Here is a 16371-nt window from a genome sequence, read left to right as displayed (position 1 = left end):
AAAAAGATTTTAATTGTTGAAAACTGACAACTTGAGGAGAAGAAATAACCAGTTGTCTCACAATGTATCAAACGTATTTGGAGAGCGATGTTTCATCTGCAAGCTTCGTCAGGCAATGAGCAACTTGACAACTTGTAAAACTTGCCCTTTTGTGGTACTGTTATCAGTATAGAAGTAATTGAACAAATAAATTAAGAAGCTATTTTTATTGTTTGAATTCCCTTCAATAAATGTCAAGTCGACCCCAGATTTTTTTTTTTTACAAATCAAACAAGTATAATGCTGAAAACATCACAACATTAAAGATCAGTTTTGCTTAATAGTTATTTTTACAGATGTGTTTTTAATTCAATGACATGCCAATGAGAGAATCAGTGATGTCATTCACTACTTTTTTTATATAGTTTTGAATTACTCCTGTTTACAATATTTCAAGTTTTACAGAATAAGGACTTAATCACAAAATTTTAAAACATTCAGGTTCAGTGTGATTCCTTGACATTCATGGAGGAATCAAACTATGAAACCAATGCCAAGAAAATCTTTATATTTAATCTTTCATATACACCTGTACATTATTTAGAATGAAATAGTGAGTGGGTGATGTTATCGATATCCCTCATTTATGTATACCAACCAAGCTACATGTATACACTGTTTAACTTTTTTTTGTGAAATGAACCAAAATATTAGAATGTACATGTAACTTTTTTATTTTACCTCAGATATAAATGAAGTTTTATATTAGCATTTTATTAATATCAAAATTGTTAACTTTTTGTCTCCCAGGGTGGACTTGCTTGAACTCTACCTGAAATCCTTTACAATTTTCCTGATTTTTACTTTTTGTCATTCATGTGCATTTAACAGAAAACTGTCATACAATGTACATTTGTATTTTAGTTGGATTTTTGACATTTTTATTTGTGTGCTTTTGTTTTCTGTACTTATGACTATTCTTTGTATTCTCATGTTGATCCAGGTGATGCTGAATTGCAGGTTGTAGTCAGAAAAAGGATCTTGAAATATAATTCAAAGTATGGAATTTCATTTTTGAAACAGTTAGGAAGTTCTTGGCCAAAATATGCACATAACAATTTTCTGTCTGTCCATGTTTTATATTTTCAGGTTAATCCTTCCAATTTTAGGAAGTCTGGTAAAATGGATGTTGTGGAGGAGGGCAAAGCAGTTGGGCAGGAGGAAAACGGCGGGCAGGTAGGGGAACATTCAGTGCTTGCAGCTCGGCGCTTGTAACGGCTATTTGCACTTGCTTCTCGAGATAAGCAAGAAAACATGCATTTCCGAGATAATGGATAGGGATTATATTAGGTCGCAAAATGTTCATTGTGAATTACCTTTGATCATTTCTCTTTTTGGGTGGTAAAGGAGTAGATGGTGCAGATTAATATTTCTTCTTCCAGCAAAATATTGCAATTATAGCTTGGCAAAATATTTAGAGTTGTAAATGGATTTTTATACTGGAGTATAGAAAAATACAAGTTTGCACATGAACACAGAATTAATCACCAAAATGTCAATTTGATAGCAAACAAACTATTTCATTGTACTTTAAAAATTGAATACACCTGTAGTGTCATCCCAGAGGTATACCATTTGTAGGTGTTGGCCATATTTGATATACACGTAGGACTTGATTTCATTTGCTTAAATTTAAACTAAGTACTGTACACTTAAATTCTCAAGAAAATGTTGATTTTCATTGGCTTTGTACGTGAATCACTCGGTGTAGTGGGCAAAGTTCTCCTTAAAAATGATACACAATTGTGACAGAAGGAAAATAGAAATGAAGAAGATACAATTACATGTAGTAAAAAAGGAATGGTTTCAAGGTGATCATGTTTTGTTTGATGATTAAAGTTGAAGACCTATTATCCAAGAGGATTTTAGAAAGAAAGAAATATGTTTTGAAAATAGCCAACTCAAACTTAACAGAATTGTAGCAGAGATAAAGCTTCATTCCATTGCTTACTCAAATTGGATGTTTTGTGCATTGATTAGAACATTTGCATGTACATGACTGTACGGTGTACTTTTGGGGCACTGCAGTTCTGGAAATTCAACAAGCAAAATTCTGAAACTTCAAAATCTGATATAAAATAACAGAGAAATTTCATATTAAATTCTATAGTATTTTTTGGGAACAGCCATTATGAGTATGCAATAGGTACGTGTAGGTCTATGCCACCCCCTATTTTTCCCCTCTCTTTTTGTCTCGCCCACCAGAGGTGAAGGTGAGACTTTGGGATCCAAATGTTGTCTGTCGTCCATCCGTCACAAACCTAATGACACATAACTCCACAACCGTAAGTCGCTTTTCAACCAAACTAAAATAGTAGATGGACTTGGGGGACCTGCATGTTATGCTGCAGTCGAAGGTCTATTGGTAAGGTCAAAGGTCATTTTCAGGTCAACGTTAAAGTTTACATGCAAGACTCTCTTATGACACCTAAATCCACAACCATAAGTCACTTTTCAACCAAACTTAGATGGTAGATGGACTTGGGGACCTGCATGTTTTGCTGCAGTCGGAGGTCACATGGTAAGGTCAAAGGTCATTTTCAGGTCAATATTAAAACTAAAGTTTACGTGCAAGGCTCTTATATGTTAAGTGTTATTCCATCCCAGTCATTTCACAATGAGTTTGATACAATTCTGTTGCGTGCCCTTGAAAATCACGTTATTTCTGGTTATTTTCATAAGGGGGCGAGACACAAAATCGCTTTTGCCTTGTGTTATATATAGACTTGCACATCTTTTGACGACAAATTTATGAAATCATGTGACCTTTTAACATCTCACGCACATATATGCCTGAAAATGGAGGATTTGTCAGTTTTATGTACATGTATATTTTTTTTTATGTGAGAAGGTATTTCCATCCATTCTTCCACTATTTAGGTGGTCTGTCTCTGACAGATCACCTCTTAATTTCGTCAGAATTTTCTTTTTATTTATTTATTTTTAACGATTTTTTTGTCGCCAAGATATCTCGAAATGGACTTTGTCTATTTTATTGAATTTCATGTCGTTTATAGGATCTGTCATGGACACGTCAAAATAAAGCTGTTCAAGGTCATCAGGTCATGATGACGTCATCTAGACGCCATTTTGTAAAATCACATTATTAATCGTATCTTCATTATCTATCAAAAATTAACAATATTTACATCACATTAACTCATGTCAAGGGTTAACTATTCATGTCATCAAAGGTCACCTGAAGGTCACGACGCGCACGTACGCGTGCGTCAAAATTTGAAAATGCTCAAAATCACTTTTTGATCAAAATAGAGTACATGTACGTTTCAGGTCATTTTAAGCATTTCAAAAATTTGCGCGTGTACATGTATGCGTGCGCATTTTTGCGCGTAATGCCTTAATGCAACACAAAAACACTGTTTTTTTATATCATTGCATTGATAATATAATTCTGAGCAATTTGATACCTTGATCAACTTTCTACGACCATTAATAACGAAATTATCACCCATTAAAGTTTGCAGCACGTGTGCGCGCGAGCTCTCACTATAGGCCATTTATGGGCAAAAACACGCCTATTGAAAATTCAATTTAGCTCTTTAAATAGTCCATTGACCCCCTATTTTTTTTTCATATATCGATAGAGTATAAGTTGTAGATTTGATTTCATGTCACCATTGTCCCTCAATTTGATCATGACGTCGTCAAAATGGCATCGGAAGTCAAAATATCCATTTTCCTTGTTATGACGTCATAATAATTATGCAAATTAGGCTCTAACTCCATGAATATTGGTCAATTTTCGCCCAATTTTCGATATGTTGTAGTTTCAGTCTTACTCTTCATGAGTTAATTTTTCATTTTGATAAACAGATCATCCTGAAAAATTGCAAATAATAACTTAGGCATGTCATTTTTCCTCATTTTGCGTGTAATCTCTATGGGACATGACTTTTTCTCAAAACTAGATTCGACATTCCTCTATTTCGTGAGCCATATCTCCATTGTTTCTCGTCAGTTTTCCCTGAGCTTATAGTATGTTGTAGCTGAGATTCCGAACTTTCGGAATGTGCCCTCCATTTTTTGATCAGATACTGGGATCATGTCTGTTCTTCATTTGCAAAATTGGATTTGTAATTCTCAAAATTGCTTACGTGTAATCTCTGTGAGGAATATCGTGGATCAATGGATAGGGTAAACAAGATGATTTTTTTTCCATTTTTTTTCTTTTTACCACCTCGTACATGATCCTTTGTGATAATTAAAAGGTATAAAAGTTAAAATTGAGTAAGATAAAACAGATTATAACTACTTTTTTCATATCACATGTATTTTCATATAGATGTCAAAGAGACCCTTTTATACAGTGCTTTATCATCTCCCGTCTTTCACAATTATTCCATCCATAATGAATATTCCATTGTCATGAGGACCATATTGATCTGCATGAACATGATAATGATGGCGAGAATAAGGACCACCTAATTCGTCCGCATGACGAATTAAAATCTAGTCATATTTGTTTTCTTTATATTTTAAGCGCTCTTAATATAAACTTTTCTTTCTAAATAATGGTTAAGATAAAAACATGAAACAGTAGAATTTGGTAAAAAAAAACATTGGGCCTATTAAAGAAATTGGAAAAACAAAGAAATACATTTGTGAATCAATAGAATACAAAGAAACTTTTTTATCAATATTGTGTTTTCAATGTTTGTTTCCAACCCCTTTACAATGAGGAAAAAATATCTTTTAGACTTGTTTATACTGAATTACATTAAATTTATCCTGGTCCATTCATTTGTACACAAAAATAAAAAATTCTCAGTTTTGGGGTTGGCATACATGTAAGGTCAAAAGAAGTTGCATAATTCCCTAATGGGAATTTTTTCTCTCTTTTTTTTCTTTCTTTTCCTCTCTTTTTTCTTGTTCTTTTCTTTTATTATCATTTTTTCATCTCTTTTCTCTTTCTTTTCCGTACTTTTTTTTCTGGATTTAATGTGTACATGTATAGACACACCAGAATCAGCTCAATAGGCCTTCAAAAGAAGAAACATGAAGACTTTCCATTCTCAAGAGATGGTGCATCAGCATTTTTAGGCCACACCCCTTCAAAATCATTTTTTGGTCTGCACTGTCCCATTTTTCAACCAATTTTAAATTTTCTTAAAAATAGTGGACATATCAATCAGGACAACATTCTGTGTTTGGTGAGATTGTGGAATATCTCCCTGGACCTCTCTATAGTCTATACATGGAGCCCACCTCTAAATACAAAAAGATAATGTTAGGAAATGAGTTTCAGCTAGAATTTATAGTTTATCCCAACTGTACAAAGATATTCATAGTGAATAAAACACAGAAAACTCAATTTTTATTTATTTGTGGCATGATTTTTCAGTTTCAATTTTATAGACCTTACTTTTTTAACCCCTCCCAAGGCTCCCATATTCAAGTGAGGAGTGAGAGAGAGAAATATAAAATATTTTCATTAAACAATTACATACATGTACTTATTATCATTATTGTATTTTAGTATTATTTAAATTGTTTCATCTCTATCATCATAATTTATTATTCCAGCCAATGTAGGCTGCGTAGATTTATATTTTGGTGACTGATATTTTTGTATGATGGGCTGAGGGCAGGAAATAGGGGAAGAAGTCAGGTGGACATTTCATTCTAATCTGGGCTCTTCAGGAAACGACTACATGACTGATGTTTCTAGGGAAATACTGTACCGGGATACGCAGACGGAGGTAGACTGCTTGATTCAAACAAAAGTGCAGGAAAAGTGATGTTTTCAAGAATCTATAATTAACCTGATAGACCAAGGGAGTATAGCGATAGTTACAAGTTTACTCAGAGCCAATCAGATGTGTGAATTTCACTAGCTTATAACAAGTGTAATCCCCATTAACTTTATGTCTAGATTGTACATGTAGATCAATATCATTATACATACATTATACCACTTTCTATAAACAAGTTGAAACTATCCAAAACCCATTTGGCCACTTGCATTTGAAGGAGGTTTTTGTTATCTATTTTGATTTTAAATCTATTTTTTTACCTTACTGTCTTCTTAGACATACATGTATATGGAAGAAGCAAAAAAATACCCCCATCCTTCCCCCAAAAAACTCATATTTATCATTTTCTCTTTAAACAGAACATTCAAAATTTGCAAGCATAATTTCAGTAGCTTTTAAAGTCAGTTGTTTCTTGAAAGTACTCCCAGTATTCAGGAGTAATGAAAACATGTAAGTTTCTAATGGCTGTACACAACGGAGGGGGGGGGGGGGGCAGTTGCCCCCAGAAATTCTGAAAATTCCCAAAGTATGCACAAAATCGTTGAATTTTACTTGACAAAATGCAAAGCACCCCCATGACAAGCTCAGTCACTAGCTTTTCTCCTTTGCTATCAAGTTGTTTGTATCCCCCCCAGTAAAAATTTCTGTGTATGGCCATGATAGCAAAATGTTGAACATGAAGTGTTACATGTATCTATAAAATGCACATGTATGCACAATAATTGGCCATTACTGAGCCAAGGAGATTTTAGCTCAGTACATTGGAAGCAGTGGGAGATACATTGTAATAGTTTCACGTTTAGAATTTTTTATGTTGCAGAATCCTGGGCCTACAATACTTTAAAAAGATTCTTGTATAGACAGGATGTGTGTGAATTTGACTGGAGCTACATGTACATCTGGGGTCAGATATTTACAATATATTTTTTTTTCACTTCAAAATTTGAAATGTTTTCTACATTCATGTACAAAATTTGACAAATTATGTCTTTGATGGGATGATCATGAAAAGCACATGGCTTGTTAGAATATGATCCTTATGGGCATACACTGTACAAAACAAACCTGAAAAAGATCCATTTAAATGGAAGAAGTGTATACAATGTCAAAATATATACAAAGTGTACATAAAAATAAAGAAGATCTATGGAAAAGTAGAAAATAAACTAGTTGTTCAGTGACTATCGTGGTTTACCATGGAGATTCACAATTCCAATGCTCCTACTGAACATGTACTATAGTGTACTCTGTAAGTGATTTCTAGGTAGTAGAAAAATGGTGTGTTTTCAAAATATCTCAAAGCTATAAAGCTTTATAAGCAATCATTTATCTCAAGTATTAGCATTGATAAGTCTTTCAACTTCCCTATGACTTTTGAGAGGGCACTATTCATGACCAACCAGATAAACTCCTGATGGAATGCAGGATTAAAGTTTAGAAAAATCAAGCTGAATTAGTCAAGTGAATTTGAAACTGTTTTTTATTCCGCATGTCAATTACGTATTAAAGGGCAATAGGCATCACAACCCAAATGAAATACTTTGGTTTTACAGCATCTATACTATCTTGTAGAGTCACCAAGATCTGCCATAATACTCATGAAATACTTTTTAAAAACTTTTTAAAAATTCTACATGTGCATACAGTGTACCTGAAGACGTTTTGTTCCAAGAAATTCTTTAAAAAACACCTATTTCTGTTCAGTTACCCGATATATCCGGTTTTATTTGCACTTGTGTAAAGAAAACAACCCTTGAAATTAATGAATTTTTCTTCCCTGGGCCACTAAAAGTGTTATTAAAGCTAAATGACAGTAGTTGCAGTATTTTGTGAGACAGTCTGTTAAACCAAGGTTAAGTATTAACTATATCATCGTTGATCTAGATCTGGTACAGTTACATACATGTAAATACCGTGTTTACACATTGACTCGGCTCGGGTGTTGAATCCGCGAGCCGGGTTGAACACTGCGAAGAAGGGATCAGAGATCGCGTTTATACGTACATATAAAAAGGCGAGTTCAACACGGCTCGCGGATCTCGAACGGAAGAAGAATTATGACGTCGCAAATTAAAAGCGGGAAATTCACCGCCGGAATCGAATCTTGTCCGTGCGAACAACAACAATGCCAAAAGTGAAAGCGCGCGCAGTGACCTGGTCAAGAGAGTTTGACACGGCTTTCTGTTTACACACGAAAAAATTGCCGAGTCTGACTCGGCTCGCGGGTTGAAACCTACGATTTTGGCGGATCAAAAAAGCCGTGTTCGACACGGCTCGTGGATCACACTGATCGCGTTTACACAGCATAAAATTGCCGTGTTGAGCACGGCTCGTGTGTCGAACCCCCGAGCCGTGTCACTGTGTAAACACGGTAAAACTGAACTTTGTGAAATCATAAAATCTAAGCTGAAAAACAATCACACTGAAGTTTGCCAACACAAATAGGCACACGTGGGACAGTGTATATTGTATTGCTGGAATAAAGACCCAACGGAAGTGCCCGAATCAACACTTATTTTGTTTATTTCTTAGCAATTACACAATTTCTTCCAGAATTCTTTAGCACATATTTTTTATTCATATAAAGTTAAACAGACACTTGGGTGGTAATTATATTGGATTCTGTAAAAAGTCATTTTGAGATCGTTGACCACAACTGGCATTTATCTTAATAAGCAAATATGAATTTTGGCTGAATTTTCCTTCATTTCCCACTTTATAGTGGGCATAAGTTGGAGAACTTCAAGTACTTTTTGTGAAAGTAGCACTAGGGAATACATACTACACACATACACAGTGTGGGCCTTTTGTAGATTTTTCAAATTTACCTCTGTTTTTTGCAAAATTATATTGAATTTTCAATACAAGTGCATACAGTGCACATGCTACAGGTATAGCATTAGCTACAGTAAATTTTTTAGAGTGTAATGTTTTTGGGGCTGCATATACATGCACATGCAAGTACGTAATTTACCACTAGAGGTTTTTTTTCATAAACAATTTCAATAAACCATACCCTGGAAATGGATATGAATCACAAATACATACTGGAAATAGGAAGGTCAACAAAGTCATTAAAAACATATTCAAATGTCATGTTAGAAGGGAGAGGAGGTGGTAAAATATTTGAATTTCCTTTAAAGTAGAAATATATTGAAAATCGTAAAACTGGAGAATCTTATATCACAATAAAGGAGAAAATAAGGAGAACACGATGGTGTACATCATTTATCATGGAGACGGATGAAACTCAGTTAATTGATAGTTTAAAGTTCTCTCTCTGAATGCTTCAAACACGCAGAATTACGTCCGCGAAATTGGGGATTTTTTATGACGTCACTGTCTGTACGAGAGGCGTGATTGGCTCTCCCACGTGAAGCTCCACTTGCATGCAAAACCTGTTGCAAGGGTACATTTTCTCCACATTGTCACTGAATACTTCGATCCCGAAATGATCGAAAGAAAACCCAGAATTTTATCTAGATTTGGATTTTCAAATTGATGATTTTGAGATGAAGAGAATGATGATGAAGTGAAACAACACAGTGACGTAGTTGGAGGTAAATTGGGGGAATTACGCCGATGATGATGATGATGAAAATTCAACTTGCAACACAATCACAAGTAAAGTCATGTACATACCGATTCGCTACCCATTCATGCTGCTGGAAGTGCTAGCTACACCGCGCGGGCCAAATTGAATTCATGCTGAACATGAATAACCACATCCAGACAGTCTATCATAAGAAGGAAAATGAATTTAACTGTACTTACAAACAAGTGAATAATCCGAACCTGAAGGCAAATCAACTCAACGAATAGTACCAGACGATATGGCATATGCACTAAGCTTCATGTGGCTGGATAGATTGTCACTCGTTCTGTTAGATGTAACTTTTATCCCAGGGCTTTTATCTCATTAATTTGACAAAATTATGAAACTCGGGGAATTATTATTCTATATAAAAATATAGTAACATCTCTTATCATTTTTTGAATTACGATAAAACCTGTTTTGAAGGAAAACGTTGAGGTAAATTAAAATTAGATGTAAAAGATCATCCCATCATGCGTACAATGTAGCATTATGTGATCGTAAACAAACCATCACAACAACACATGCCGTATTGTTTACTCGCCTTGGCTGAGACTGAGAGAATAGATCTATGCACGTGTTGCACAGCTCTCAATCAGCAAGGAAGGAATACGTGCATGTTAGCGATGGTTTGTTTGCAATGACATACAAGCTACGCATGTTGGGGGGGGGATTTAAAAGTAATTTTAGTTTATCTCAACGTTTTCCTTCAAAAGAGGTTTTATCGTAATACAAAAAATAATAAGAGATGTTACTATATTTTTATATATATAAATAATTCACCGAGTTTCGTAATTTTGCCAAATTAATGACTTACAAATTACATCTAACAGAATGAGTGACAATCTATCCCAGCCACATGAAGTTTTATCGTCGGTGCATATATCGTCTGCTGCTATTCGTTGAGTTGATTTGCTTTCAGGTTAATTCGGATTATTCACTTGTTTGTAAGTACAGTTATATCATTATTTTCCTTCTTATGATAGACTCTCTCTGGATGTGGTTATTCATTTTCATGGATTAAATTGGGCCCGCGCTGTGTACGTATAGCTACCACTTGTAGCAGCAGCTGCATGACTGAGTTGGTAGCGAATCGGCATGTACATGAATTTACTTGTGATCGTCAGGCAAGTTGAATTTTCATCATAATCATCGGCATTGTTCCCCCATTATTTACCTCCAACTACCTCACTGTGTTGTTCACTTCATCATCATTCTCTTCATCTTTAAAATCATCAATTTGAAAATCCAAATCTAGATAAAATTCTGGGTTTTCTTTCATTTCGTGATAGAAGTATTCAGTGACAGTGTGGAGAAAACGTACCCACGCAACAGGTTTTGCATGCAAGTGGAGCTTCACGTGGGAGAGCCAATCACGCCTCTCGTACAGACAGTGACGTCATCAAATTCCAGTCAATTCAGAGACCGATGCGAGGCCTATTTCGGAGGGGCATTTTAGCGTTTTTTAATCGGCGATTTTCACCTTTTTGTATTATTTTCGGTATTTTTGAATGACCCACTGATGATCCCCACATCATTACCTTTCCATTGATATATAATAAGACCACATTCATATTCAATATATTTCTCCTTTAATACAGCTCCTATCCCCATTCTTTATTTCCATTCGGTTATTTAAAAAACAGATCCTTTCGAAAGATCTGCAGTGTGAATATTTGTTGAAGGTGCTTTATACTTTTTATAGATCTGCTGTATGTTTTCACCTGTGTAAAATTACAAAGACATCTCTTGATCCTTAAGTTTAATCTGTCTAAGGGGAAAAAATAGGTGAATTCACCCCCAAAGTGCTCCCCAAAAGCCCTGTGAAACTGAAAAGGGGCCCTGAAATTTGTGCCAAAAGAAGTTTTTTAACAGAAATATAGAGCAATGTAAATGCTGTGGATCATCATCAACATCTAGTATATGTATCCGATGGAGGGTCATATCAACAATGAAGCAAATTTGGGCTTGCAAACCAAAAAGTTCGTGCCAACAAATGTAGAGGGCAGCAACACACCTAATAGGAAGGTACACTTGATACTCGCATACAATTGAAGTGCGCGAACAAATTGGTAGCTATGCCAAGGAAACTAAAATTCATTAAATTCATGCAGTTTCTTGAATAGTAATCATGTCGGCAATAAAAATTACTTTTAAAAAGCTAAAAAGTGAAACTTAGGTAAACAACTTAGAAATACATGAGAAATTCAAAAAAACAATAGAATACATGTACATAATCAATTTTGATAACATTTTTTTCTATTGAGAATTTGTTAAGAACAGTGAAAAGAGTATGTACATGACTGTCGATAAAAAATGAGTCATTGGGCTTTCATGATGATGAAAGAAAACTATTATGCACTTTCCATTCACTTCGTACATGGATGTACAGTAATATCTCATACTGTATATACATGTATTAAGCAATTGTCACATACATGTACATTACGTTATAAAGCACTTTTAATTAACAACACTCTCTTTTGTTTCTAGAAGTCAAGGTAAATAAATTAGTACTTCTAAAATATGATTGGTCAATTTTTGATATTCAAAGAAAAAAAAATTAAAAAAGCATACTCAAATCCTTATGTATGGGACACATGGATTAAGGAAATCAGATAATTTGCAGAATTAATGAGCTGATCCTGTCATATCAATTGCAAATTAAACCAATGTCCATTGATAAACTAGATCAAAGATATATTAAAGTGATTTTAGGTGAATAGTTTTAGAGACCTATCCCTGTCCCATACATAAGGTGCTAAATTTCAAATTATACAAGTGAGGGCATGCCTTTTTGCATAATTTACATATTGCACTACTGGAAATAGATTCTTTAACTCTTTGGATACAGTATCATAGTAATTGTTTTTAAATCTATAAGTCAAGATTAAATTTTGACATCTAACGGGGATATTACCTTGGACTTGGCCCTCATTGTAATTCCATGAAAGATGTCTATTCTTCAAGCAACCATCATGCCCCCCCCCCTTGGTCTTATTTTGAGCCATTACATTTTAGGTAAAAAAGAAAGTTCTCTTGAACCAACATGAATGCAGCCTCCAGATAAACTTCAAGGTCTAAGAAAAATAAATAAATAATGGGGGTGGGGTACAGAAATCGGCAAATTCATGAAGGAAAATTAGGAGCACGAAATTGACCTCAGATACTATTACCCAGAATGCCAGAATCCAATAGTAAAGATAGGATTTAAAGATGGAAAAAAATGAAGCAAAAATTTGGGTGAGCAGATTTCTACTAGAAAGATCTGATTGGTTTCACTCTTTGTTCCCCCTTGCTAACAGGTGAACAACTGCTCACCTATGCCGGTTTCCATGGTGATGACGCCAACCACCACACCCCTCAATCAGGTGCAGTCAGTCATACAATCAAACAACCAGCATTCCGTCATTCAGGCTACACCTGTTACAGTACAAGTTCAGGTTGGCTGACAAATTTTAGTTCATTTTTTATTCACCGACCCCCCCCCCAAAAAAAAAAATAGAATAAATAAATAAATAATAATAATAATAAAAATAGATTTATTTGATATTAAAGTCAGACAAAATGTATGGTTTTGGAGATCTTACAAAGGCATTCAGGCTTATAATAGGATATTGATTTTATATGTACATGACATAGTTTCTGAACTTTGGTGTAATTTAAACTCTGGTCAAATTGAGGTTTAACTAGGGGTAGCATATATTCTAGCACAGATCTCTTTTTAATACAGTACAGGTTCAATTCACTACCTCATTTGAAACTTAATGAAAATCATACATGTACATGTACATGTAGTTGTCTTGTAATTATATCAAAATATGTTTGTCCACCATTTGCATGGGAAAAGAGATATACACAGAATTTTAACATTTTTGGTATTCCATGGTTTAGCAGAGTCTGACCATGGCCTAGGTGTAAGCTTGACTTTAATAGAATATGGGCCAAATTATGTACACTGTATATGAAGAATAGTGTGCTGAACACTGCCCTTGTCAAAACTTTAGAATGAGATTCAAGGTTAATGCCATTGGCAACATCGTTTTCATATCACTTCTCACTCTGGAGGTGACAAAGTGATTGATTTGGGGTGGCCTATTGTCTCTAAATGGTTATTTTTTGTCTCACCCACCAGAGGTGAAGGCGAGACTTATAATGTCCGTCCGTCCTTCACAAACCTTATGACTAAACTCTGCAACCGTAAGTCACTTTTCAACCAAACTTGGATGGTAGAGGTACTTGGAGAACCTGCATGTTACGCTGCAGTCAGAGGTTACATGGTATAGGTCAAAGGTCATTTTCAGGTCATCTTGGATTGTTCTAGGGGGACCTGCATGTTATGCTACAGTCAGAGGTCACATGGTAAGGTAAAAAATCATTTTCAGGTCAACGTTAAAGTTTATGTGCAAGACTCTCTTATGACACATAACTCTGCAACCATAAGTCACTTTTCGACCAAACTTGGATGGTACGTGTAGATGTACTTTGGGGACCTGCACGTCATGCAGTCAGAGGTCACATGGTAAGTTCAAAGGTCATTTCCAAGTCAATGTTAAAGTTTATGAGCAAGACTCTTATGACACATACATATGACACATAAATCCACCACCATAAGTCACTTTTTACCCAAACTTGGGTTGTAGATGTACTGAGGATAACTGCATATCAATTCACAATCAAAGGTCACATGGTGAGGTCAAAGGTCATTTTGAGGTCAATGATATGACACAAAGCTCCAACCGTAAGTCACCTTTATACCAAACTCTGGTTGTAGGTGTACTTAGGAGACCTGCATGTTATTGTGTTCGGAGGTCACATTGTATGATCATATTTCATTTGAGGTCAACATTAAAGTTTACGTTCAAGGCTCTTTTATATGACAAGTTTTATTCCATCCCAGTCATTTCACAATGAAGTTTCGATACAATTCTGTTGCGTGCCGTCACAAATCACAATATTTCTGGTTATTTTCTTAAGTGGTTGAGACACAAAATCGCTTATGCCTTATTTCATGAATTCTGTAATCTGGTTGGCCAATTTCTTTCTGAGATTTATTTAAAAAAAATCAAAATTTACCAAATTTCAGATCAAACTGGTAGTATGAGCCTGTATCACCTGTTAAATGTTTTGTTGTTTTCATTGTTACCTGCAAGCCCAGTGCTGATTTCAACCATGTAGTATGAGACAGTATTAATTGAATGCTCAAGTGTCTGTTGTTTATAAACTACATAATTCAGATGCATTTATTTAAAAAACACATTAAATTCTTGAATATAATTGATTTCAAGTAAAGTTCATTTTATTTGCAACAAGCAATCTGTAGAACATTATTATTTACAACAAGCAAACAGGAAAACATTATTTAAAGTGAAGAAAAAAAAACCCTTATCAAAATGCATTCATATCTACCTAAGATTCAAGAGATTATATTTATTTGTTGAAAAGAACAAATGACATCAAATATTAAAAGTCACATTATGATGAAAATGGATCAACCTTTTTTTTTTTTACAAATGGCTTTCTGAAGGTCAATCTGTCACATGACAATGAATGATATGTGTAGTGGCGCATCTAGGGCAAACGATACCCAGGACAAGTGCTATTAAATTTGTGCCTCTTTCAAAGTGTATGATATATATACATGTATGTGAGGTTCCCCAAGGTTTCCCACAACTACCAACCCTTTGGAAACCTTGGTTAGGCCAAAAAATGTCTCCAGTGCCTTGACCACTTGACCACAGTGGCTAGGGCAAACTTGATATGATTGACTGTCAGATTAAACAGATTTTCGACCTCACCATTTAAATTTCCATTTGTCATAAGATGAGATTTGAATATTGACAAGCTGCCATGCCTCTGCTAGTAATTAAAACAATAAGGGGGGCCTACATTTTACAAGCTCTGCTTTTCAGTTGGCCCTCCCTCCCTTTCAAATATTTATATATCTCGATCTGATGATTGTCTATTGTAATTTTAGAATGTAATTTATTTTTTGTATGTACTTCAAATGTGATTATAATATGTTACTATGTCAATTGAATCATAATTGTAAAAAGGAAATTGAAAGTGGATATAAATAATTGAATTGAATTGAATTGCTGGATCAAAGATTTTTTATGCTTTTATAGAATGAAAAAATGACACAAATATGAGAAATTCCATTTATGTAGTGTGTAAATGCTGTGCATGGAATAAGAGCTACATGTAAATAAAAGCAAAAGTATGAAGGGCATGAATATTCTTTTTACAAGTTACTTTAATTTTGCTGAAATTTTTATTGTTGTACTTGCTGGATTTTCTGTTCGGGTTGACTTTAATAACCGAGCTAAAAAGTCTATACATTGCTCACTGATTCACTGATTTTGACATACATATAATTCTTGAGTTTCATCAAGGGTCAATTTAGGAATGTACCTCGTAGTGTGTGTGTGTGTGTGAGGGGTTTTTTATGAGAAAAAAACTTTTTCAGTGTCTTCTTTCTTTTTTTTTGCAGTTTCTTTTAAATCCTGAAAGATAGCAATCATACGATCTAAGACCAGAGAAAAAATTGCTGGTAATCTTGATACCATTGCCAGTGACCTTGATGCCATTCTTGAATAAAATCTGTGCATGTCTAGTTTCAACAATGTATATGAAATTGGCAACACTTCAACAATATCACTGTTTAAAAATGTAAATTTGAAATTATTTGTGTAATGTTCGAAAATATATTTGATTCATTATACGGTGTGTATTTGCACAATTTGAGGATCTTAATAAAAATATTTTTATCTCGTTTCCTTTCTTGTTCTTGATTTGTGTAGGTTGAGGAAGATAGTTTGACTGTAGATGGTGAGACTGAGAGAAAGAAAAGACAGGAAATCCTGTCACGAAGACCTTCCTACAGGTAAACTCCTTCATATTACTATGATACTTATCTTGAATCATACAGTGAAACCTGTGTTTAATAGGGGCCATTTGTCT

At 34.6% G+C, this 16371-nt stretch overlaps 1 protein-coding gene across 4 annotated transcripts in view; it reads left to right on the top strand.

Moving 5' to 3' along the window:
• The window catches only part of LOC121426592 (cAMP-responsive element modulator-like), a 47363-nt gene that overhangs the window by 14030 nt on the left and 16962 nt on the right, over nucleotides 1–16371 (top strand). For 2 of the 4 annotated variants that reach the window (XM_041622947.1, XM_041622946.1), the window contains exons 2-4: nucleotides 1129–1215; nucleotides 12714–12851; nucleotides 16212–16294. In XM_041622947.1, the coding sequence (XP_041478881.1) occupies nucleotides 1162–1215; nucleotides 12714–12851; nucleotides 16212–16294 (275 nt within the window). In that variant the 5' untranslated portion in view covers nucleotides 1129–1161. Of the gene's footprint in view, nucleotides 1–1128; nucleotides 1216–2288; nucleotides 2325–12713; nucleotides 12852–16211; nucleotides 16295–16371 lie in introns of those variants that run through there. The other 2 variants (XM_041622948.1, XM_041622949.1) reach the window with 2 other exon arrangements.

This window comes from Lytechinus variegatus, chromosome 13 (genome assembly GCF_018143015.1).
Source record: "Lytechinus variegatus isolate NC3 chromosome 13, Lvar_3.0, whole genome shotgun sequence".
Lineage (NCBI taxonomy): Eukaryota > Metazoa > Echinodermata > Echinoidea > Temnopleuroida > Toxopneustidae > Lytechinus > Lytechinus variegatus.
This window is presented reverse-complemented; position numbering and strand designations above follow the sequence as displayed.